This window comes from Pelodiscus sinensis, chromosome 2, assembly GCF_052426305.1.
Source record: "Pelodiscus sinensis isolate ZL-2025 chromosome 2, ASM5242630v1, whole genome shotgun sequence".
In the NCBI taxonomy this organism is placed as follows: Eukaryota; Metazoa; Chordata; order Testudines; family Trionychidae; genus Pelodiscus; species Pelodiscus sinensis.
Window position 1 is genome coordinate 9,392,019 of NC_143053.1, and position 25,159 is coordinate 9,417,177.

Sequence of the window (25,159 nt, forward strand, 5' to 3'; positions counted from 1 at the left end):
TACAAATAAAAGCAAGGGGGGTAAACTTAAGAGAAATAACATTAATGCTAAATATGAGGAAGAGAGTTATTGATAGTGTCTGTTGATCAGTCTCTGAAAAGAAGTGATGGAAACTGTTGACAGGTAAAACTATCACAACACCCATAAATTGTCTCTTCATAATGATGATAACCATCATATAAAAATCCTCATGTTGTTTTCTCCTCCTGAAATTGCCAGTGCACTGTGCCGTATGTATGTCTCAGAGGGGTAGTCTGTAACTTTAAAAGAATGAGTAGTACTGTAGCACCGTAGAGACTAACAAAATATATATACTATCATGATATTTCATGGGCAAAACCCACTTCCTCAGATGAGAGGAATGTATGTGTCTTTTAACATGCAAGTTCTTCAGGGCTGTGGACTGTCCTCTTCATTTTGCACAGCACTGAACATATGTTCATTACATTTCTAATAATGACAATAAGTGGAGAAAGCATGGCAATATACTATAAGAAAAATATTCCACCAGTTCGTGGGGCATGCTTTAAATGACCTTATTAGGTCTCTTCCCTTGAACTTTTGTTTCTTTATTAAATTGTATTGTGCAACACACAGCCAATATTTTAAGTTCTTAGCTACAGTTTTTTAAATACCTTGAGCATGCTTCCTGTCTTTGCCTTTCACCATCAGCCAGTCTAAAAAAAAAACCGAGTCAGAGGAGAAAATGTCTTATGTTCATACTCGATATTAGAAATAAAATGGAGAGAGCAGAGATATTAAACGAGCAGAGATATTTCTACTCACAAGAGAAAAATTATGGTTATTTCTATATTGGAGAAGAGAGCACCATAAGTAGACATCTCTCGACATAGAGTTGGAATATTAGCCTTTTTGTATGTAGTTTATTTCTAGCTGGTAGGAATATAGATGCACTTCAGGTCACATATAAGTCAATGGTAAGATTGATTCTCTTTGGATCAGAACCTTAGACTGTAAGTAAGTTCTTTGGAAGAAGGAACATATTAATTGTGAAGCATTTTGTAAATTTGTAGAGCAACAGGATTTATTTTTAAGTAGCTCTCTATGACGTGTTCATTGTTCGCTGTTGTGTCCTTTATCTCAGAAGTTTCATCTTATACTGCCTTTTCCCAAAGATTGCTTTTCAAGAATTTTGCATCTTTGTTTCCTTTTTGATTTTTGGTCTCTTTTTAGTTTGTTTTTATGTTCAATTGTTTTTATGTTCAATTCAGTTTTTATGTGGATTTTATAGGTAAATACACAGTTTCCCCCTTTGGTTCTAATGTATGAAATTGAATATTTCTTAATCATAACATCAAACTTAAATGAAAACATGTCTCTTTCTGGTTCCTTCTTTCCCTTTCTAGTTAGGGTAGAACAGGGGTCTCAAACTCCCAGCCTGTGGGCCATCCCCAGCCAGAGCAATTACATAATCTGGCCCAGGACTCCTGGGGGTTCCTATCAGTAACCAGCCCTTGAACCCTGACCCTTTCCACCACTGCCCCACCTTGTACCCCATGGCATCCTGTAGCCCCAAGGATGCGACTTCAGGGATCACCAGAGGGCGTGGTGCCGCAGTGTGGCAGCTGTTCCCCTCCTGTCCCCACACACTCCCAGCAGAGAAAGCAGAATACACGGAGTGACTGCACTTCTGCCAGATGGTTTCAACAAAAATACCGAACGAATACACACCCCCACCCACCCACCACCACCACCAAAATTCTGTTGAAGGGGGAAAAAAGGGGGGGGCCCAAAGTTGTTGAGAAAAAAAAGGACCCCAAGAGTTAAGCTAAATAAATAAAACAGCATGGCCCCGTTAATTGCATGCAGAGTCAGAATAGGGATAGGAAGAGAAGCGGTTGAGCACTAAGACCCAGGGAAGGCATTGCTTCCCCTTGCTCAAGTCTTTAGGTTTTTTGCCAGTGGCCATCCTGTTTTCTTGGTCAAGCCAGAAGGGAGCTTCCCTGTGGAACCAGGTAAGCGGGGGGGGACGCAGGGCTGGGCCCAGTTGTTGAGTGTGTTGTAGGGTTGCCAGGTGACCGGTATTTTTGCCTGCAGGCAGGGAAAAAATCAGACAATACTGGACATTTTAGGTGTCTGGTATTTTCTGAATTTTTTTACCCGACAGGAGGCGAAAATACCGGACTGGCCGGGTCAATACCAGACATCTGGCAACCCTATTCTGCTTCCCCATGGTTCCTACTACTGTGGAGAGCATGGGGGCAAGAGAGTCCAACCACTGCTGCTGCATGGCACCAGACAACCCCTGCTTGATCCCTGAAGCAACATCTTTGGGCTCAGCTGCCATTGGAGGAGAGAGAGCAGTGCAATGGCAGGAAGGGTCACAGCTTGGGAGCCAGTAATGGACAGGCCCTGGCTCAACAGTCTTTCATTATCTAGACAAGTGGCTGTTAACAGGAAAATTTCATCAGAAGTAACTGGCTTCAACCACATCTTTTCTCAGTTTTCAGTATCACAGAGATGTCCATTTCAGTTTAAAAGTGGCTCATAGAATTTATTGGAGCAATTCTAGTCTCTGTCCGAGGTAGAGTTTGCCTCTCGGGACAGATTCTAATTTAATTAGTAAACTCAGAGCCAACAGATGTCAGTTCATTCATGCTTTCTCCTACTAAATCACATGGTGTTCTGTATCTATGTTCCACCGTTTATCAGAGTTCGGCTTTTCTATCTACAGGTTTAGCTCCGGACAGCATAAGTGCCAAATGAATATAATATGGACAACAAGTTAGTCACATTTTCACACCACTCTGGTATGCAGTACTCTCTAGCTTGTTGGAAGCGTTGGGAATGTGTGTGCATGGTAATTCCTTTCATTCAAACCACCGCCCGATTTCCCCGAAAACTTTGATTATAGATATCTCCCTCTTAGGATGAAGGATCCATCTGGATAAACACACAACATGAGGAATATGAGCTTCTTGCAAGTCTAGTTTGCATATAAACCTCCTAGAGCTGATAGTTGTCTACAAGGCCTGCAAAGCACTCTTAGTACTCAAACAATCCCTTGGTTAAGATAACAAGACAACACTGTTTTACATCAACAAGCCAGGGGAGCAAGGTCTACCCTCTCTGTGCATAGAGACAATGAAACTGGTGTATTGATGATCACTTTACCCTACTAGCAATACACCTCACAAGAATACACAATATATTAGCAAATAGCCTCAATAGACACTTCTCAGTCAATCATGAATGGGAGCTACATGATTTCATGGTAGGGATGTGAAGGACTAGTTGACTATCCGATAAGCAAATGCTTATCAGATAGTCGACAGGATAGTCAACTAGTTGTTCTCCCTGTCCGTCCGTCCCCCGCCCCTTGCTTGAGGAAGGAGCGCTTCAAAGCGACATCACTGCGTGCAGTCCAGGCCAGCTGGGGACTCCCCTGATTCCGGGCTCCATTCGGCGCTGCCGCTTTGAAACGCCGTGGGGAGCCTGACACTGGGCTCCCCGTGGCATTTCAAAGCGGCAGCACCGCACAAAGTCTGGGATCAGTGGGGTTGTCCCCCGCTGACCCCAGTTCCACACGGTGCTTTCACCTCTGAAGTGTAGCAACAGTCTGCTCACTCTGAAGACTTCAGTTCTTTCCTATAGCTCCCTACAAATACACTTGACACCAATTAAAGTTTGCCACCCTCTAATTGACAACCATTCAATTTTCACCCATCTCGTGATTGTAGTCCCCTACCGTGAAGCTCCTGGCCACGCCACCAGACTGCTTTGTCCCAGGGCTTCTGGCTGCACCACTGGTTCTCTTTGCCACGGGGCTCCTGCCCCCACCTCCCTGGGGATCTCCGGTGCAGTAACAGCCACAGACATTACCAAACCAGAAAGTCCCGTTTAGGGAGTTACAACCTGTAGTGAGAATAGGAGACTCCATTCATTGAATGTATGTTGGGAGTTGTCATTCTACCTACAGAGAATAAAATTATTTAGAAACTCACCTAATGGATGAAGGAGAAAGCAATCTCTTCTCAGATAATTTCTAGGTGGATTTTAGGCAGCATCTTGTTGTGTTACAAGGCACCTCATGTCCCCTATCATCAAGATGTGAGGGCCCCCTCTGCCAGAGCCAATGCAGCTCTGATAGCCTCGCTTCTTGAAGTATCGCTCATTGACATATGTAAAGCGGCAACATGGAGTTCCAGCCATACCTTCTCAAATATGCTGTAATGAAACAATGTAGGTGAAGTAATATCTTTTATTGTCTTAATACCAAGAGCTGTCTTGCCCACCCTAGGACTCCCACTATAGCTATTGCTACGGGAGCTACAGTGATCTGAAGAAATTCAGGAAATTCTTAGTGTATATGCAGCCTATGAAACTAGCTCTTGTTGTGAGGTGTTCTTCTCTATTCCTCCCCAGAGGGTAAAGATATAGCAGGTGTGTATGCTTAGCTCTTTGAAAGCTAATGTGCTCTGTTGCTTAGTGGAAAAGCACTTCATGAGAGAGCTACAATGAACTGGAAAATAGTGAAGTGTATTGTCACTTAAATTGCCTTGGAGAGTTAATTCCATAGTCCGGGTCCAGCCTAGTTATGTTACATCCAGATTTTCCCCATTGTTTCTTTTTCTGAGCTTCCATCCTCTGTCCGGATGGATTTTTCAAATAACAGGAAATGCCCAAGATTTTTGGAGAGCAGACATTGCAGCTCAGAAAGAGCCCTGATGGGTCCACTTCCTGCTGGTCCCACCCCTGCAGCCACAGATGATCAGTCCATTCCTCTGCATCGACAGTTGCTGGATCCCATCCACCAATGCACTGGCTCCCATCCCTGGGGAGGGGTTCTGGAGGGAGCTACTGACTGACAGCTATCACTGCATCCCGGGCTTGCATCTGCCACCAAGACAGGAAGTGGCCTGGTCCCAACCTCCAGTGAATACCCCCAATGCAGAGCAACCCCTTCAGCATCCCCAATTTTACCCCCTTTCTAGCCCTCCCTCCACCTTCTCTTTTTCAGGAACCGGACCAACTCCAACCGTCCACTTGAGAAAAAATATCTCCTATACTTGTCTTTTGATGTAGACACCTTCGTTTTTCCTTAGTTGTGGAGCTGATGAGGGTGTCTTATTGTTGAGATAAACCCAGGCAGCTTAGAGGCTTGAACAAGGATGGAGACCGCGGAACTTGCCATAGACCTCTACAGAGGGCCAGTGGAGTGAAGGGAGAACAAGGAAGAGGTGTTTTTTGTATTAATGTTGCTGAGAAGTCATGTGACTGCATTTACCAGGAATGCAGTGTCTTTTGGGGCTGATGCTTTCAAGCCTAAACAGATTGCAGTTCTACAATTTTTACATAAACTGTCAAAAGCTCTTACTATAAAGTCCTATGCATCCTATCCTTGCTGAGGATAATCACTAGCCTTCTGAGGTAATCAGTCATGTTTTCTAGGAATGCATCTGTGTGAGAGCTTGCTGATGCTGAATTGAGAAGCACCCCCAGAACTCAGACAATGTAATTAAAGAGTATGTTTCTGACTGGTAGAGAATGTACTATTTCACCAGTGCTTTGAAGTGTTTTTCTTTACCTCCCAGCATATTCTGTATTGTTAAGGTTGAACTTCAGCCATTGATAAATGTTGGATGGGTGCTTTTTAATCATTATTCTTAAGTATTTCTTAACATTTAACCACCAATGAGCTCTCTTTCACATAATTGCGCCCATAATGTTGAAGTCCCCTTTATGGGATATCAGCTTCCCTGTTACGTAGTTTTATCGTGCAAATGAATTGAATAATGTATCTGCCACAACTGAAAGATGCATACAACTATGGCACCACCTCATACTACAAAAGAGAATTTGTATTACATCAGTGATGTGACAGACAGTAGCTGTGAATAAGGGGATAAAACAGAGAGAGAGGATTCCATAATTTGTTGAGTTCTGTTCTTTTTTATGTAAGATGTGTGTATATCTTTGTGTGAATAGTGCTTGTGTATAGTTGCTTTATTCCAGTGTAAAAGACTTCTTTAAATATTAGTTTTGGCTGAAAGTGTGATGACTGCATAGATGACCACATACCGACTCTACTTAATTATTTCAAATGCTTCTTTACGTGGATGTTGTGGGTCAGATTTTCACAATTTTCTACATGTTTATTACCCATAAGTTGGCATGTATGTCTAGTGTACATGCATAGTTGCTGTGATTGCACATGTAAAATTACTAGGCACTTGTGTAAGTGGCTCATAGATATGCGTGTATATAACAACTGAGCATGCAGTCACATTAATTGTGAGTACAAATGTCACAGCTATGACATTCTGGCCCTGTGTGATTATTTTTGTTCTAACTCGGAAAGTCTAATCTAACAGACGCAGATGTGGCAAACTGCAATCAAAATTTCTCAAGAAAGAGATTGCATACAAGCATTCAGTTCATATATGCAGATAAGAAACATAAGAAAGTGGGGTTTTTTTTTTGTTTATATGCTGATACCCACCGAGATTATTTACACCTACAATAAAGATATATCCGAAGTTACTTGGACAATCTTCAAGTGTATAGTTAATATGGTGGATGAATGAACCAATCTTCAGTAACATTGACATTATCCTTATATGACACAAAACTACTTATTTTACCATAGGTGAAAAATGATTATATGTTAGAAATAGCAGATCAAGTGGACCAGGAAATTGCTTTGAAGCTAGGTTGTCTTGAAATCCGGTAAGTTGGAAACTGCATATTTTGTTTCTGCTATACTGTATACGTGAATTTTGCAGCTGTTTAATTCATATTTAAATATTTTAAAATATTTTATTTTAAGTAAAATATTATTAGAGATTATGAAAACTAATTTATTTTGAAGAAAAAACATCTGAATATATTGTATTAATTCCTAATTGTTTGTAAATTACAGGTCAATTTTACAGATCAATTAACTATGTTTTTATATTGATTTTATTTGGTGCATATTTGCAACTAAATAAATGTTTCAGAGGCCAAATACTAAACTGGAATATTCAAAATAAAATAAGTTTGCAGTGCATTTGCTAGCTAATAGTGTCATGTTGTCATATTTCTATTAATACTATAGATGAAGACTTTAATTAAAAATAAAATGCTGCTTTTTTTCTCTGCATTTGATGTTGAAGATTTTTAATATGCTAATTTAATATGCAAATTGTTTTTGTAGAATATAGTTTCAGAAAGAGCATATGAACTGATCTTGTGAGTTGCACTGATATTTTGTTTAGCCTTTCCATTTAAAACATAAACATGAACACCTGAGATACTCTGTTTACCAGATTTGAGAATCTTGAAACAGCTACCCTTTAAACCTTTTGAAATGAATTTTCTCTGTTTTATGGAGAATCTCAGGGCTGCCATGATTGCTATAGTTCTACTATTGTCTTGCACAGCAAGACTGAGAGAGTAACAAGATAATTAAGACATGAATGGCAAATTGGCAAATTAAGTGATAGAGAGCAAAGGGAAAAAGTGCAGGTTGAACAGTAATTTTCAGAGAGGAGACAGAATTAGGACTGCCATTAATAAAAATACCAATAGCGAAGATGTGGGTATTGTGGGTAAGGCATGAAGGATTTTCTGCTAGCCTTAGCAGTCTTGAAAATGTGAAAATTCTATTCACTTTTTTTTTTTTTAAGATAATATAATGGATATAACAACCCACTGTCCTGGGCACTTTTCTTTCATTTCTACTCTCAGGGTATGTCTTCACTACAGTGCTATTTCAAATTAACTTATTTTGAATTAGTTAATTCGAAATAAGCTAATTTGAAATAACGCAGCTATACACAAAAACTAATTTGAAATAGCCTTTTTCTAATTCGAACTTAGTGTGTGGGGCTGCTGCATCAAGCTATCTGAGGTCTGGGCTTAAAGGGACCCTACCCCCCATCCTGGACAGACAGTTCTCAGGTTTCTCTGTTTGCTGGTCTACCTCGCTGAGGGGACAGCAAAGCATTTGTGTCTTGGAGTGCTCTGCTTGCCCTCAGTCGAGACACCACGGCACTCTGCAACATGGAACTAGACCTGCCCCTGGGGACTCGGCTGCGTCTCGTGGCCACGTTGCCAGCAGCCTGGCTGCATTGTCTGCAGGCTGCCATTCGGCAGGACCATCGAGGGGCTGTCAGGATCCAGAGGGCCCTGCGGGAGAGCTTCCACTCCGAGGAGCGCTAACAGTCTCCCTGGTCTGCCCCACTGGAGGTTTGTGCCCCATTCCTCCCTCTCGTCCTTCCACTTACCCTTCCCTAGCCCCCCCTTCCTGATGGAAAAAAAAATGCACTTTTGTCTCAAAAATACAAACTTTGTTTAACAAAACTTGGGGGGGGATGAAAGTCTGGGGAGATTGGGATGGGCAGCGGGAGAACGGAGGAGAAAGGGTGGGAGAGGAGAGGGGGAAAACTTGGAGGAGGGAGCTGGAAGGGGGAAGCCAGGGGAAGAAGGGGGAGGGGAAGCTCAGCGCTCAGGGGTGTGGGTCTCGCCGGGCCAACTGCCTCCCAGCACTGTGGGGGAGAGGGCCTCGGTGTCTCCAGGGGGCTGGGGAGGAGGGTGCAGAGGTTGAGATGGGGGGGGTGTAGAGGAGGAGGATGTGGAGGTTGAGGAGGAAGAGGTGGGAGGCAGGGCAGGAGTGGGAGGAGGAACAGTAGCTGGGGGGGCAGCAGGCGCAGGACTGGCATGGGGCAGCACGCTCTGCACCAGGGCCTGCAGATGGTGACTGAAGGCACGACCCTGGGCAAGCAGCTCCTGCTGGAACTCCCCGGTCGTCCTGCGCCTGCTGCTCCATGATCCGGGTCTGGGCTCGCAGGGCCTGCAGGTGCTGTTCTCTGTACTCCTGCCGCATGGTGCTGGTCCTGCTGAGGCCGCGGGTGCGGTAGCATGTCCCGGGTGGGGTGATGCGCCCTGCACAACTAGCTGGTGCGGCTGTAGAGAAAGAAGAGAAGTGGTCAGTTCTCCCTGGGGACCCAGTGGATGATGCCCCCCCCCCCCCCCGTGAGATGAGGGCGACCGTGCCCTGCACCGTCAGAGCCAATGTGCTTGCATAGAGGCCATGGTCATCAGCATGTCCGGCTCTGCCCGGGAGTGGGAGCTGCCCCGAGACCGCACCCGTGCCCCTGTGTATAGTGCGGCCGGGGCCGGGGGGAGATCACACCCCCCCTCTACACAGGGGCAGGGGATATCTCCCCCCGGCCCCGGCCGCACTATACACAGGGGCAGGGGATAAGGGAGGGCATGCTGCTTCGTCGTCAGATGTCACCGAGGTCAGGAGCGTGTCGGGTCTCTTCACACACATGTGGCTATCAGGCCACGGCCCCGGTGCGGCACGCAGCTGGAGCCACCTGCCCAGGGTGGCATGGCACGTGCACAGGTGGCTGTGTAATCCGTGGGAGGCATGGCCAACGCTCACGGTCCCTGATCTCCCTCCCTGCCTCCCCCCTAGATAGGGGACAGTGCTGGCACTTACCTGGTATGGCCTCCCTGGATGACCCTGCCGACTCCGGTGCCGGGACAGCTGGTGGTGGCCCCTTTGCTGCACCCGGGTCAGGGCCCTCAGTTCCCAGCTCGCTGCCCCCTGGGCTGGCACGGACTGCCCAGTCCCCCAGGATTCGGTCAAGGGCGGGGAAGTAGGGGCAGGTGATAGCCCCTGCTGCAGCGCTACCCCTGGTGGCCCTGGCGTACGCCTGCCTGAGCTCCTTTACTTCAGGTGCACCTGTTCCTGGGTGCGCCTGTGTCCCTTGTGGGCCACGGTGGCTGCTATGCTGCCATAGACGGCGGCATTCCTCCAACTGGTGCGGCGATCATGGACATTGGGGGCCTCCCCCCATACGTCAGTGAGGTCCATGATCTCCACACCAGTCCAGGCGGGCATGCGCCGTCTACGGCCCCTGGTTGGCCCCTGGGTGCTGGGGGACTGGGCAGGGGACGACTGGCTGCCATTGTGCGGCCACTGGGTGAGGGGCTGTGGCTGCTGGCAGGCCTGGCTCTCTCACTTCCTCAGTGGCCAGACTCTACCCCTTTAAATGCCCCAGGGCTGGGGGAGAGGAGAGGAGTTTTCCTGGTTTGGCCCAGAGTGGCCACCAGGGGAAACTGGGAAGGGCTGGAGGCCCCCTATTTCGAATTAAGTGTCTACACAGCACTTAATTCTAATTATCTATTTCGAATTTGGCGTTACTCCTTGTAGAATGAGGTTTACCAAATTCAAAATATGCGCTCCGCTTATTAAATTAAATTCAAAATAGCAGTTTGCATATGTAGACCCTATTGAAGTTAATTCGAAATAACAGCTGCTATTTTGAATTAACTTTGTAGTGTAGACATACCCTCAGATATTTTTGCCAACCACATTATGGCTGTATGATTTGTCTTCATGCTCATTGTGGTGCTACTAGTATTTTGCTATTCAGAGTAACACCCTGGGATGTCTTGTGTCTGAAAAATACTGTAATAAACTAATGACTATTCTGTTGGTGTAGTGTAATATTATTGTCAATGAACATGCATTTTAAGCTAGTCGGCAAATGGTTTTTAGTGTTAGCTCCACTTATTGTAGATTTTTGCTGACTCATCCATTAATTATTGCTTGCAAATATTTTTTTCTCTGATTTTAGGAGATCCTACTGGGAAATGAGAGGCAATGCACTAGAAAAGAAGTCCAACTATGAAGTTTTAGAGTAAGTATTGCATTTCAATTTGAGGTTTCAGCTGTCGCTTGTACAGGAAGCCTTTGCCATTCCCTGGGATATGTTCTTAAGATCATTGCAACTGGCAAAATCCACGAATACAGAGGGGAGGGATGTTCCCAACACAAAAGAACCATTTTTTCCACCACCTCTAGTTTCTGGCAGTGACCACATGCAATAGGGATTAATTGTGATTCTCGTGATATTTATGTCTATGATTATGTGTCACAGTGTCATATTCTCAGTGAAATTTCCTGGTTCTGTACAGCTCTTTTACTAGAGTGCACTAAAAAAGTATCATCATGCTGTGTTATGTGCTTGGGCTGTTGCAGCGCAGTGCACTGCGAATATGAGATATACAGATACCAAAACCACGTATGGTGAGGGCTTCCTGTATAGGAAAATGAAATCCAGTTTAGTGAGAAGGCATCACTGCTGCCATTTTTCACGATAGTCATGATAGTAAGACTGTTATTTTTATTGTATCTAAAGTAAAGTGTGAAATCGTAAAACCTTTGCATCTATAGATGTGGTGAGAGCTCATTTACCACTATTGGACTAAAACAAATTGGGTTAACAGTTTAATCTTTCTGATACATAGTACCATGGGTTTCAGTCATCTGTATTCTGTTAGTGTGTGTGGGATAAATTAGTTTAGTTCTACAGATTTAACAATGCTTTGTACAAAAATGGATTTTCTATGTACAATTGGATTAATCAGTCACAGGGCTTATTTACACAGAGTTCTTTAATTACTTACCAGCTACTTGGAATTTAAAATCTAAGGGTTTATTTTCCTTTTGCTTCTGCTAAGTGTGTTGTTTTACTGAGTTATGATCTTGTGGTTAATAAACATGTAATGAGTCCACCACATATTCCAAAACTTAAAATGTCCAAGAAGCCTCCTGATAGCAAATCTAATTTGTTGATTTAATCATGCTTCATAGTTGATGGCTTCGGTCCAAATCTGAAGAGTGCTTGAGAAGCTTTGCATTCAGTTCCAAAGGAGACAATTGATGTTTGTTGCAACCCTGTTTAAAGGTCAATTTTGTTTTCATTAGCTTCAGAAGTACAACGTTTCAACACATCCTCTAACTAGTTATTATGCTTTGCTGCTAAAACCCTTGTGGGTTAGAGAAGACATGGTGTATGGCGTAATGCAAAATTAGGTTAACAGATCCGGGCAACAAGAAAAGTTTCAGCTTTCCAGATTTTATTTTGAAACAAAATAAGATAAAGTGAGCTAATTCAGATAAACGTTCAGTACTGGACCACTTGAAGGTAGGGTAGAAGATTATTTTAAGGGCAATTACATGTTGTTTAGGATTCACCACAAAATATACTTTTTTGTTGTTTTTAAACGGGTTAAAATAATTTCCAGCAATTATATCCAATTTATATGAGATTAGATACTCCACCATTAACTTTCCTTCTTTCAAAGCATATATGCCAGGGGAAAGAGGCTATCTGGATATTAGTTATAGTAACAGAGTGGCAGAGAGCTAACCCTACTGAGCACATAGTCTGGACTCAAGAATTCCTGCTTTCTAATCTCAGCTCTAGTTCTAACTCAGTGCATGATCTTGGATTAGGTTGCATAGGCCCAAAGTTTCAAAAGCAGTCTTATTTTGAATGCCTCCATTTTTGTTTCCAACTGGAAACACTTGGAGCTTGATTCTTTTAGAGACTGTGCTCATTTGCAGCCCTTTTAACTTTAGTTGAAGTTCTAAAAGAGGCTGGCATCTCTGAAAATCAGGCACTGTGGGCACGTCTAGACTACATGGCTCCGTCGACGGAGCCATGTAGATTAGGGTTGTAGGCAAAGGCAAATGAAGCGGCGATTTAAATATTACCGCTTCATTTAAATTAAAATGGCTGCCGATCAGCTGTTTGGCAGCACAGCGCTGTAATCTGGACGCTCTGCAGTTGACATCAGAGGCATTTGTTGACCTCCCCATTTGCCTTGTGGGATGAGGTTTTCCTGCCAGGGACTAAACAGCTGATCAGCACAGGGTAGCAGCCATTTTAATTTAAATGAAGCGGAGATTATTTAAATTGCCGCTTCATTTCCCTTTGCCCAGTAAACAAATCTGTGGTTTCTGTGGTTTTTAAAATTAGGAATAGTGTGTATGTGCGTCATAGTTTCGTTAAGTTTGTATAATGATTTGATTATATAAGTACTCCCGGGTGCTATTCTGTGCCAAAAATTTAAAATTCTGTACACCATATTTTAAAATTCTACAAATTTTAGTTGTCAAAATTACACTATGATGCCATTTTAGATTATTTTGGTAACTTTTTTCAAAATACCTGTCATCAATTGTCTGTAAACAATACAGACACACACAAAATTACCCCAGAAGTAGAGATTTAAAGAAATCTTTTGACAGCTCAGTTCCTACTGCTTTGCCCTCTCCTCCAGAACCCAGCCATGTGATACCTCCTACCCCATTCAGAGATTCTCACACTCTCTCCCCACACTCCTGAACCGAGCTATGTGCACCCTCCATTCCCAGGTAATGGAAAAACATCTAGTAGGCAACTTACCTTGCCAAGTGGAAACATTTCTTAGTTGGTTGATCAAGATGCATCTACTGGCTTTCCCAGCCTTCTACCATCTGCTGGATGGTGAATCAGTCTTCTCACATGAAATATCCATTTGCTTCCTTCAGGGTGTAGAGGGCCTTTACCCTCAAATTTACCCTAAACATGGTCCTATTGAGATTCACGGTTTCTCCTTTTGAGCCGCTGCATCATGCTGTATGTTGTATCTCTCCTGTTATCCTCTTCCTGGCAGCGATTACCTCAACAAGAAGGGTCTTATAAATCAGGGTCCTGACATCAGAACCCCTCTGTATGTGGTGTTCTTTAAGGACAATGTTCAACTCCATCTCCACCTACTGGTCCTACCAAAAGTGTACTTGCAATTTTATAGTAATCAGGCTATTTTCCTGCCCATTTTCTTCCCAAAACTGAAGAACACAGAGGAGCAATATCTCTGCACACTGGAGTTTAGATGCGCCCTGACTTTCTGCACTGAGAAAACCAATCTGTGCCATAAATCACATAGCTCTTTGTGGAGGTAGCAGATAGGATACAAGCCCTATCGGTTTCAGCCCTGATTATATCATCCTGGATCATTTCTTACATTCATACGTGCTATGAACAATTGGACACTCTACCTCCTGCTATCTTGACAGCCAATTCGTCAAGAGCTCAAGCTTCATCTAGTATTGTTTCTGTCCTCGGGCCTTCTCCTGGGCAGCAACCTGGTTATCAGTACATACTTTCTCCTCCCACTGTACCAACAGTTAGCAGGCTAGGGATGATGCCAAGTTTTGTAGAGGAGTCCACATGTCCATGAACTCCAATCCCACCTCTTTATATACTGTTTGGGAGTCCTATGATGTGGAATGGACATGAGCAAGCACTTAAAGAAGATAAAATGGCTACTATCTTTTTTGTAATTGTTGTTCTTTGAGGCATATTGTATATCGCTCTTCCACAACCCTTTCTTCTACTCTTCTGTTGGAGTTAACCAGAAAGCAGGAAGGGTGCAAAGCTAGCTGGGCATATGAGTGCGCAGCCCCAGAGGGCGCTAGAGCAGGCCCAACAGATAGCAGTATGAGTTAAATCTACTGTGTCTGTGCATGCACCACATGCACACCTACTGTGGAATAGACATGAGACACACATTGTGAAGAACAGAAGTTATAGAAAGGTTAGTAACTGCTGTATTTGCATACACTGTTCATACCCTTCCAGGGGCAGGACCGTCCCTAGGGGGGTGCAGTGTCTGGGGCAACTCCCACCCCCACTGTCTCAGGTGTGTGGCCCAGGGCAACCCCCTGCCTCAGGCCCTGCCCTGTCTCTGCTCCACCCTGCCCCACCCTTTCCGCAAGCCCCTTTCTTGCTCCATTTATGCTCTGCTCCCTTACTCTTTGCCCCTTCCCCCAAGCAGCTTGAGCCAGGGCATTATGGGGCCTGGCGCAGGGTGGCAGCAGGTGTCTCTCTTCTCACCCCCCACACCTCTGCAATCACCACAGCAGGAACTGGAATGGCCCAGCAGCCTACTCCACTCTGCCAGGTCACCCAGGGCTTCTCTGCAGCAGTGGCAATTGGCGAGCCCTGGGACCAGAAGTGCTGTGCTTCCCACTGTTGGGCTGCTCTGGCTCCTGTCGGGTGAGTGTGCGGGAGAGGGAAACCTCTGCTGCCACCCTACTCCAGACCCTGATAATCCCCTGGGACCCTCCCAACAATAGAACAGTTAAATCGGCTGCCGCAGAGGCCGCCTCTTCCTCCTCCCCTCCTCCCCCTGTAAAGTGCAGGGCCTGGAGTGTCTGCCCCGGATCATCCTATGGATGGGATAGCTCTGCACAGCAGTGAAGGTTGCTTTTTTGAGTTTTTCTTTGCTAGTTATATTGCAGTCTCAGACACTTGTAATAGATGCAGACTTTTTTGACCATTTGAACATGAACAAATATCCCCCTGCATGTGATGTGAATGCATATTTCCTGTCATTGTCTGGTGTATTGTAAATTCGCCGTGATCAGATTTTCAGTGAAACCAAAACTGGAAGGTAGCTCCAAGAGGGAGACAGAATCAAACTTCAGAGTGACCTGTAGCAGTTAAATCAGAAGAGTCTGCAATGAAGAGAAATTTGGCCCTAATAAATGTAAATCCCTATACCCAGGAGAAGGAGGTAAACACAGCAAAACTGGGAGACGAAAACATCTGCACCCACTGCATTAAAAAAAATTTAAGAAGCATGTCCTCCTTCATGCTGTCCGAATATTACTTTCCTCTTTTTTGTATCAACTTTTTTACTGGAGTGTTCAGGAAAAATATAGAAATACAAAATTAACAGAAGACAAAGTTTCATTTTCTATAGCAAGAAGCCCAGAGAACTGGCTGCAGTTTGTATTTGATGGCTTAAGCCTAATGAAGTTTACACTGAAAAGAAAATGCAGTGTTTATATCCAAATCATTCCCATTGGTAGGAGAGCATCGATTATGGTAAATATAAAGCTATTAGCATAACCATATAAACCAGTAACTGCTATTAACTATCCCTAGCTGCCAATGAAGGTAAGGCTGAAAAGTCTGAGTAAGGCATTGTCGGCTGATCTCTCTCCTGAATAGGCGTACGTACGTCTATTCTGGAGTTTCCATGCGGGGTTCTATGACTACGGGTACATTTCAATTCATAATACTTGTTTGTTCCTGCTTATAAAAGGGTTGCATATTACCATCACAGAAGACCGCTATAACTCTGCATACTTTCTATGTTAAATTCTACTAATTAAGAAAATTGGACTTAAAATCTAATTTTAAAAATAGGATATGCTGTGTTAGCGAATGTGACTAAGAGTTTCTATTCATTAAATTCTTTGTGGTGGTTTGTGTGCAGTTTGCTGCATACTCAGATCTGTAATCAAAAGCTGTTATATGATTCAGTTTAGAAATAAATTATTGTAGCAGAATGTGGGAATCATGTGCTGTAATAGTGTTAAGATGGTGGCAACGCTGCATTGATTTAAAGAACTTAATTTTTGCAGAATCTGCTTGGTAAAATGTTTAATGTTAACTAATGTATTCCTTGTCAAAATGTCTTTGCATATTATTTAGACAGTAATGGCATGTCAGGTTTATCTAAATCTATATGGAATGATAAAATTGCACATAATTTGCATTTGAGAAGAAATACATCAAAGGACTTAATGTTTATGAAACTTTTATAATCTTTTCTAGCTTAGTGTCATTGCACAGACTCTAGAGTTCACTGCTGTGAATGAATATTCTGTTACTTTTGATTTATAATTCTTTTAAATATATTTTATGAAATTATTGTATAACATTCTGAGTGCCCAGAGAAGGTGCTTCAAAAGATTATTTACTATTTGTATTCCACAAGGAAGATTTAGAATTCTGTGTATGTTATTTCCTTCTTAGCCCATTGGAAGCTACCTGGTTGTATATACTTGACAGGTTAACTAGCAGCAATTTTCTGACATAGGCTGGAGATCTGTGCAGTCTCCCTCTGACAACAAATGAAACTTGCATGCAAATTAGTTACAGAGTGAGGGTGGTAATTGAGTTACCTCTGACATCTCAGTGGCCTAGGAGTCTTGTTAATGCGTAAATTCGTGCTTTACTGTAGCTATACACCATACAGGCATAATTCGTAAAGTCAGAATGGCTTAGAATTTAAACATGGACTTGTAAACTGACCAGCAGTTCCTGTGGTGACTGAACCTGGTGCTATTCTAAAGGGGAAAAAAAGCTTTCCTCTGTATTTGTAGCTGCTGCCATTGCTCCACTCTGACATAACAGACATTCTGGGTTTCGGGATGACACACACACAAAGTAAGAATCCTGACATCATCTTGTATGGATTGGGGTGGCCAAATAGTGGCTTGTGAGCCATATGCAGCTATTTTACAGTTGAAGTGCAGCTCTTGAAAGCCCTCCATGTCCTCACCATATTCTGCCTATCAGTGTATTTAGAGGAGCTTGTGGCTTCTGCCCTGTGGGGTAATGAGATTAGGAACTTCTGCCCAACAAGGCGGGGGGTTGAGGCTTCAGCTCTGCAGGAGGTACCTGCCAGGGCTCAAGACTTAAGCAGGAGCAGGGCTGAAGTCTCATGCCCCAACAGGTGCACCCCAAAGAGCAGAAGCCCTAAGAACTCCCCTTGAATCTGCAGGGTGGAAGTCCCAAGACACCCTGACCCAGCAGAGTAGAAGCCTGGAGCCTTACCATCTCACCAAAGGGCTGAAGTCCGGAGCTCTGGCAGGTGTAGCCTGGCTCTCAAACACCTGAAGACTGACAAAAAGACTACCCATACTTGATATAGATGTTTGAGGCACATGATTGTCTTCACCTCCCATTCAGCATGGAAGGCTTTCCTGAATGTTCGTTGAAGAGCTAGACATGGTCCTTGGGCTGAACAGTTCACAAACTCCGTTTTTTTAGCATAGTTTGTATTACCCCTGGAGAAGGTTAGGTTTTCAATGCATTTTTCCAGTTTTAAGCCTTTTTTCTTATCCTAATTTTATGCTAATGTTCATGCAGATTGTGGTGTTTGACACAACCTGATACATGCTGATCAGATGCAGAAGCACAATGATACCTTCATGCTGAGACACACATCTGGAAGTTCTCAAGCTATTCCCTTTCACCTGCTCTAGAAATTGGCTGCTAGGGAAAAGTCATCAACTATTCCATAAAAGCAAAGCAATTCAAAGTTAAAGGTGCATTTATAGGCCAAGCTGAGAATAAGTTTCAATAGTATATAGTCATCAAAGTTAGACATTGAGCCAAATTATAATCCAGTCTTGTAACAGGCTTAGTGGTCCTTGGAACTCCTCATTTATGGTAAGTTCTACAAGTCAGAAGAGCGCTTTTCTCACAAAACAGTTGGAGTACATCTTCACAGCAACATTATTTCAGAATAACTGATGTTATTTCCAAATAACAAAATGCACGTCTATACAGCAAGCCATTATTTCGAAATAATGTCGAGCAGGAGGCCTTCTTACTCCAACTTCTGTAACCCTCATTTCATGAGCAGTAAGGGAAGTCAAAGGAAGAGAGTTCTTCCTTTGGACTTCCAGCTATGTAGACAGCGCAAAAAGCTGAATTAAGCTATTTCAACTTCAGCTACACAATTGGCATAGCTGAAGTTGCGTAATTTAATTCGACTTTTGCCCTGCTGTGTAGATGTGCCCTAACAGATATGTAAGTATGATTGGGTATTCCCAGTTCCATGATAGTCCTTTCTCAGTATATTGTGCAGTGAATGTGTTTTTAGTGTTTCTTAAAACAATAAAATATTTAAAATAGGAAATTAATTCACAGCACTTCTCTGTGATTGCATGCAGGCCCCATTAAAAGAATACACTTTCCATCCCAGGTGGCATCTTTCTATATTTAAAAACAGAAGCAACTATAGTACAGCAAGTGATTAAACAGATTCAGTCAATCACCTCTGAGGATAACATTAACAAAATCTGGCTATATAAATTGTCCTTATCTAAGCATACAGATAGAGTCACCTAATATAATACCATACTCACATACCCTTCTCCCAGAAGACCAAGCGTGAAAGGACCAGCCTCTCTCTCCACCTATGGGACTTTGGTGCAAAGTGAAGTATGGAACATTTATAAGCAGAGCAACTTAGAAGTAAAGTAAAGGCTTGAACCTGAAAAGAGAAGATACATAATTAGGAAGAAGAGAGAGCTTGTGCTCAAGACTTAAGCTTCCTTATTCCCATAGTTTTTATCAATCTTTTTTGTGTCATTACCACCCAGGCCCTAATAACCATAAGCAGATTTCTGCACCCTGAGATTTTGTGAGTACATATACTTGATTGGATGGTGATATTGGGACATCTTTTGAATATGTATGAATAAGATCATCTGATGCCCCCCTTGACTTGTTCCTGGATGTGGGAAAAGCAAGAACCTGTGGTTAGGTGCAAGAAGGCCTGTTTTCTTACTCAAAAATGTCAGTTTCTGTGTCTTGCAGTTTTGGACCTATTTTAGGTCTCACCTAGGCACTGTGAGACATACCCTGTCTATGTACTGACCCAACTGATGATTTTGCCACATAGTCTTTCATAATTTCTGAAGTAACATTAAGGATATTTGGTTTAATTTCTAAAAGATATTAACTCTTACTTATCACACTATACTACTGTAAAAGACAACTCATACAGGATAAGTCAAGTCATGCAGTCCTTGCATTACTGGCATCACTAAAAATATAGCAAAAGGGATAGGATAGGATAGGATAGGATAGGATAGGATAGGATAGGATAGGATAGGATAGGATAGGAAAAGTTATAGCTTGGCAGGCTACATTTACTAAGGATTATATTTGCATGCAGTGTTGGTGTAGCGATGTGATGTCGTGACCTACAGAAGATTTCTACGTAAGCTTGAAAGTTTGTCTCCTCATCAACAGAAGTTGGTCCAATAAAATATACTACTTCATTCACCTTGTGTCTCTAGTATATTTGAATGCATTTCTTAAGAGCTTATCACTGGGGTGTATCATAAGATTTCTGATCAACAGTATTTGTTTATTTCAGGAAAGATGTTGGCTTAAAGAGATTTTTTCCGAAAAGCTTGCTGGATTCTGTAAAGGTAATTATAGTTTCACTTAATCATATTTCCTCAGATCCATAAATAGCATGTTTTTCAAATATTGGAGAAAATGAAAATAGCATTTGATTCCATTAGCCTGCTTCCATTAACCTGAAAAGTGGATGATTATTTTGCTTGTATAGTAGCAAATGGGCTTTTATGAAAACATTTTTCTCTTGATGAGAAAACTATTAATTGCTGGTGTCCTCACTCTTTGGTAGCATGAAATGCCATTTAGTTAAATAGCAGATATGTGAGCTGATGAAGTTTGAGTTCATCACAAAAGTGATTCACATGACATTAGAGATTTAATGTTTACCAAATAGGATTGTACTTCTGTCTTCCTTACCCAGTGTGATAGAGACTGCTCTCAAATGTATCACTTTCTTGTGATGTTACTTAATGTAACTTCTCAAGCAGAAGGGGAAATTTTGAGAAAGGAAAAGAGGAAGAGCCATCGGCACCCCTGTCACTGGAATCTCAGCCGGTTGGACTTCCAGTAGCCATCCTGACATTGGGCTCTCAACCTTGAAACTCTGTGGTCCAAGAGTATCCATAGTCCTGCTGAACCACCTAAGTTGCCAGACCAGAGAGTCCTGGTTTAGCTCTCTGTAGGAGGTTGTAAAAGGTTTTGGGACAAATTTTCAAAACTGGCCATGCATTTCTATTATATATGCACGTGTGAAAGAGCTATATGCAAATTATGTGTGCAAGTGATCATTTCCGTTTCTAGCCTAGAGTATATGCACAAATAAATGAGCATGTACAAAATAGAAGATTTGTCAGGTGTCTTAATAACATTTTTCATACTGTACTAAAAGCATAAGTTGTTGAAGACATTTTTTATATTGGTAAGAGCTTCAGAAAGTAGGGGCAAACAAAGAACTTAGAAAAAATAGTTCATGCAGAGGATTGTCTTTTATGGTTTGGTTTAGAAAAAAGATGACTGAAGGGGAATAGGATGGAGGTCTAAAATCATGAATGATGTAGAGAAAGTGAATAAGGAAGTGTTATTTAGCCCATTGCATAACACAAAATCAGAGATCAAACGAGGTTTAAAGCAAACACAGGAAAGTAATTCTTCACACAATTCATAGTAAGGATGTAAGCGAGTAGTTGACTATCCAGTAAGTATAAGCTTGTCGCATGGTCAACTAGTGATGTGACACGTTGCTTCCCCCCCGCCCTTGCTGCCACTATTAGAGAGAGGCAGTGAGGGGGGAGGCTTAAAAGCCAGTTCCCCCCAGCACCATCTCTGTGGGAAGCCGGGGAGTTAGAGGCAGAGTGGGAAATGGCGCAAGCTGGGATGAAGCGGTCTTCACTCATGCTACCTCAGCTGAGATTCTGCTTTTGAAATGTACAGGAGCCCACTGGGGCTCTTGTATATTTCAAAGTTTCAGGCACTGCAGGGAGTGCAGAGCCAGCAGAGGGAGTCCCATGCTCCCTGCAGGGCTTCCTTTTGAAACATACAAGCTGCATTGGGGCCCTTATTGACAAGTAGAGTAGTCGATGGAAACCCCATCAACTATTCAGTTAGTTAATTAATCTAAATTTAACATCCCTAATGCATAGTCAGCTGGTGGAACTCATTGTTATGGGATGTTGAGAAGGCCAGAAATATAACTGCATTCAAATGAGAATCAGATAAGTTCATGGAGGAAAGGTCCATCAGTGCCTATAAACTAAGGTGGTCAGGGACATTCTTTGGGTGTCCTTAACCCTCAGACTTCCAGAAACTAGAACTCGACGACAGGAAGAATCGCTCAGTAATTGCCCTATTCTGTTAATTCCCTCTGAAGCATCTGGACAACTAATGTGATGCAGTGTGACCATTCTTATGTTTTTAATTCAAATTGTTAAGTGCTTTCTGTGTAAAACAAAGCTATCAGTAAATATGGAGCAATTTTGTATTGTGTAGTAAAATTGGAAGACAGAACAGTGCCTTATCGTTTGGCTACATCCTTTTGTGATTAAAAATCAATTTTTTTATGTTTCATTGGCAATTTGAGTAACGTACTGATATTGAAATAATAGATGTGTTTAATATCACTGGCACAGCTTTAGAAACACAGACTTTTAAGTGATCTTTAAATATTTCATTATACAGGCTAAAACACTAAGAAAACTGATTCAACAAACGTTTCGACAGTTTGCCAATCTTAATAGAGAAGAAAGTATTCTGAAATTCTTTGAGATCCTGTCTCCAGTATGTAGATTTGATAAAGAATGCTTCAAGTGTGCTCTTGGAGTAAGTATAAGGAACACAGTAAACTGCAGAATGAATTGTAGTATAATGTGTGTAATTGACATTGTTTAAATCTGCAATTAATTGCCTATACATAGTACACTTTTTTATTAAAAGGGCTCTCTTTGTAAGTTTCATTAACCACAGAAGATATTGATTACATGAGTGTCTTGAAAGCATGAGAGTTTGAGATAAGCATGGTGACTTAGATGTAATAATTATTTTATTTAATATACATTTTTGTGAAGGCCAAAGTTTAACTTCTGAAAGCCGTGGAAAGAAATAAAATTAATAATTGGTTTGAGTTGTTTTCAAGAACTAAAATCTTTGTAAAGATTTTTCATTGAAGATTGTAATGAAAGATGGTGGAGACCTTTTGTCCACAATTTTGTTCTCTTTCCCTTTAAATGACACCATCTCCTTCCGCCACCCCCTTCTACATAAAAAGTCAAGCTGGATTATTTCAGTGGAGCTGGCAATTGGCCCAGAAGAAGGAATCAGTTACCTTACAGACAAGGGCTCTAATGTAAGTCTGCTTCTGTTTTCCTGTCTCAATGAGTGTCTGAAAGGCTATGGAGTGAGGCACAGCTTATTGTGAATGGGACTTTAGACAAAGAAGAATGAAAAGTCTAATCTTTGAGCCAAACTAAGAAAAGGCAGGAAATTCAAAGTAAAAGCTGTTACTTGAGCATTAACTCATGCTGTGGGATGGGGCGAATACACAATAGTGTGAAATAAAGAGCCACTTTTGACCTTAACTCTGAATTTATTGGCTTTCAGTACGCATTGTGAATATTTAAGGAACCTTAAATATTGATGGTGACACCTAAATGACTAAGGTTTTTTTTAGATATTTTACATCTGTAACCCTTCTTTTAAGCAGAATATTTACTTGGCTAAATAAATTCTTCAACATTTTCATCTATCAATGTAAAGTTGTTGTAACCATTTTTGTTGTATCTACATGCCAAAGTGTTTTGGTATTTAGTTCATTTATTTTGTACTGCAGCATTTTGCTTTTCTCTAAAGTAAATTAATTTGATTAAGTTATGGCACCCAGACACCTATGCCCTCTTGCCTGGAGAAAGCACACAGGAATAACACACGTATATTAACTTCCATTTAATTTAATTCAAAGATTACAGAAAGGTTTGGAAATCAGTGGTATATTCAGTTTAGAAAATTCTACTTAGAGCACTTCAAAGAACGTTTTACTTTGAGCAGTGCTTTCTTTGTGACAGTACAGCCCGGAATGGTGTACCATCACCTATTTCCCCACTCCACAGAAAAGGAATGGGATTTCCCCTGTGTGTCTGTTTTCCTAGGGCGGCTTGGATTTTTTTTTCCCCAACTCCCAGCGCAGCGCTTCAGCTCCCACGCATTTTGGCCCCCAGCGCATGGTTTTTGTTTTTGTTTGTTTGGTTGGTTGGTTTGGTTGTTTTTTTGGCTCAACAAGTTTGCCCCAGAGTACCAGCACCTTTTTCTTACAAAAAAAGCATGGGCTTTGAGCAAACTGTGAATTTAGACCCCTTCAGGCAAATAAAGAACAGTATTGACTAGCTTTAGTTCATCCCTCCTCACTTACAGGCATGATTATCATGTTGAGGGTGTACAATCCATAGAAGAGAGTGCGTTGAGAGTTATGTCCTAATGAGACCAGAATTCATACCAGGGAGATATTAACTCAGGCTTGCTTAATGTAATTTAGAGGTTTAATGTTGTACATATGTGAGACATCAGGAATGAAGAAGAAAGTTAAGGTATTATGCAATTCTTATGACTGTCTCGTTTTTTCATACATGCTTTTCTGCAGCCTACCCACCTGGCAGATTTCAATCAAGTGCAGACTATTCAGTATTCAAACAGTGAAGACAAGGACAGAAAAGGGATGTTACAGCTCAAAATAGCTGGAGCACCTGAGGTAAGACATTGACGGCTACAGTAACCTTAAAGTTATTGATAAAAATGATGCATAATTTGTTCTCTACCCTAACAGAAAATTACATTGAAATTCTTTCCAACAGTTACATTGGGTTGTGTGTGTGTGTATGCTAATATCAGTAATGGAGCTTGAGGAATTTATTCTGTGTGTATTGACACTTTGTAAGTCTCTCTTGCAATTTAATCATAATAAAACAGAATACATTTGTTTATTGCTAATTTATTCCATTTTCCCCCTTAAATTATCACCTAACCTGAGTCTCAGAAATTTTTATTACCTGTTAATGTTAGAATATTCAAATTAGAGCAAATAGTATAAAATTCTATTGTCAGCATTAACCAAAACTCAGAGAGAGTATTTCATGCTCTGTAGAGGGAAAAATAATCCTAACAATGGCTTGTTCAGAGTACCAAATTCATGACAAGAATTTATAATAATTCTGAATTAAAAGTTATAGGGTAGGGATTTTTTATATTAACAATTTGTAAAGTATGTAAATAAGGCGAAAATTTGTTCCTCTTGGTTTCTGAGGACAGGACAAGGAGTAATGGGCTTAAAGTGCAGCAGGGGAGGTTTAGACTGGACATTAGGAAAAAATTCCTAACTGTCAGGATGGTCAAATATTGGAATAAATTGCCAAGGGAGGTGGTGGAATCTCCCTCTCTGGAGATATTTAAGAACAGGTTAGATAGACATCTGTCAGGGATGGTGTAGACGGAGCTTGATCCTGCCTTGAGGGCGGGGGGCTGGACTCGATGACCTCTCGAGGTCCCTTCCAGTCCTATTATTCTATGATTCTATGTGAAATAAAACAAAGTATTTTGGTTTACTCTGTTTTTTGAAGGCAGTGCAATTGAAGTGGGCCTCAACAAAGAATTTGAAAGAGGGGATAACAGGTGGCTTGGTGAACTTGTTCAGAGAGGGCATGATAGAGGCCAGAGACCACTGTGGAAGAAACATACAAACAGAGCATAGAGGCTGGTAGAATTGGTGGAGAGCAGGATCAGGCAGGCAGTATAATAAAGAGACTAAGTCAGGTAGTCTGGAAGAAAGTAATGCAGGGCAAGAAGCTTGAATTTGTTGTAATGGAGAAGAGGGGTCTAACAGAAGAATTTAAAGACAGGTGTGAGATGTGGTCAGAATACTGAATGAGGAC

General features: G+C 41.9%; 1 protein-coding gene across 13 annotated transcripts in view; it reads left to right on the top strand.

Annotated features, from left to right (window-relative positions):
* The window catches only part of PTK2 (protein tyrosine kinase 2), a 327,060-nt gene that overhangs the window by 172,131 nt on the left and 129,770 nt on the right, over window positions 1-25,159 (top strand). For all 13 annotated transcript variants that reach the window (XM_075920047.2, XM_089776148.1, XM_075920050.2 and 10 more), the window contains 6 exons: window positions 6,611-6,690; window positions 10,596-10,658; window positions 19,762-19,816; window positions 21,924-22,064; window positions 22,510-22,587; window positions 23,875-23,982. In XM_075920047.2, the coding sequence (XP_075776162.1) occupies window positions 6,611-6,690; window positions 10,596-10,658; window positions 19,762-19,816; window positions 21,924-22,064; window positions 22,510-22,587; window positions 23,875-23,982 (525 nt within the window). The remainder of the gene's footprint in view (window positions 1-6,610; window positions 6,691-10,595; window positions 10,659-19,761; window positions 19,817-21,923; window positions 22,065-22,509; window positions 22,588-23,874; window positions 23,983-25,159) is intronic.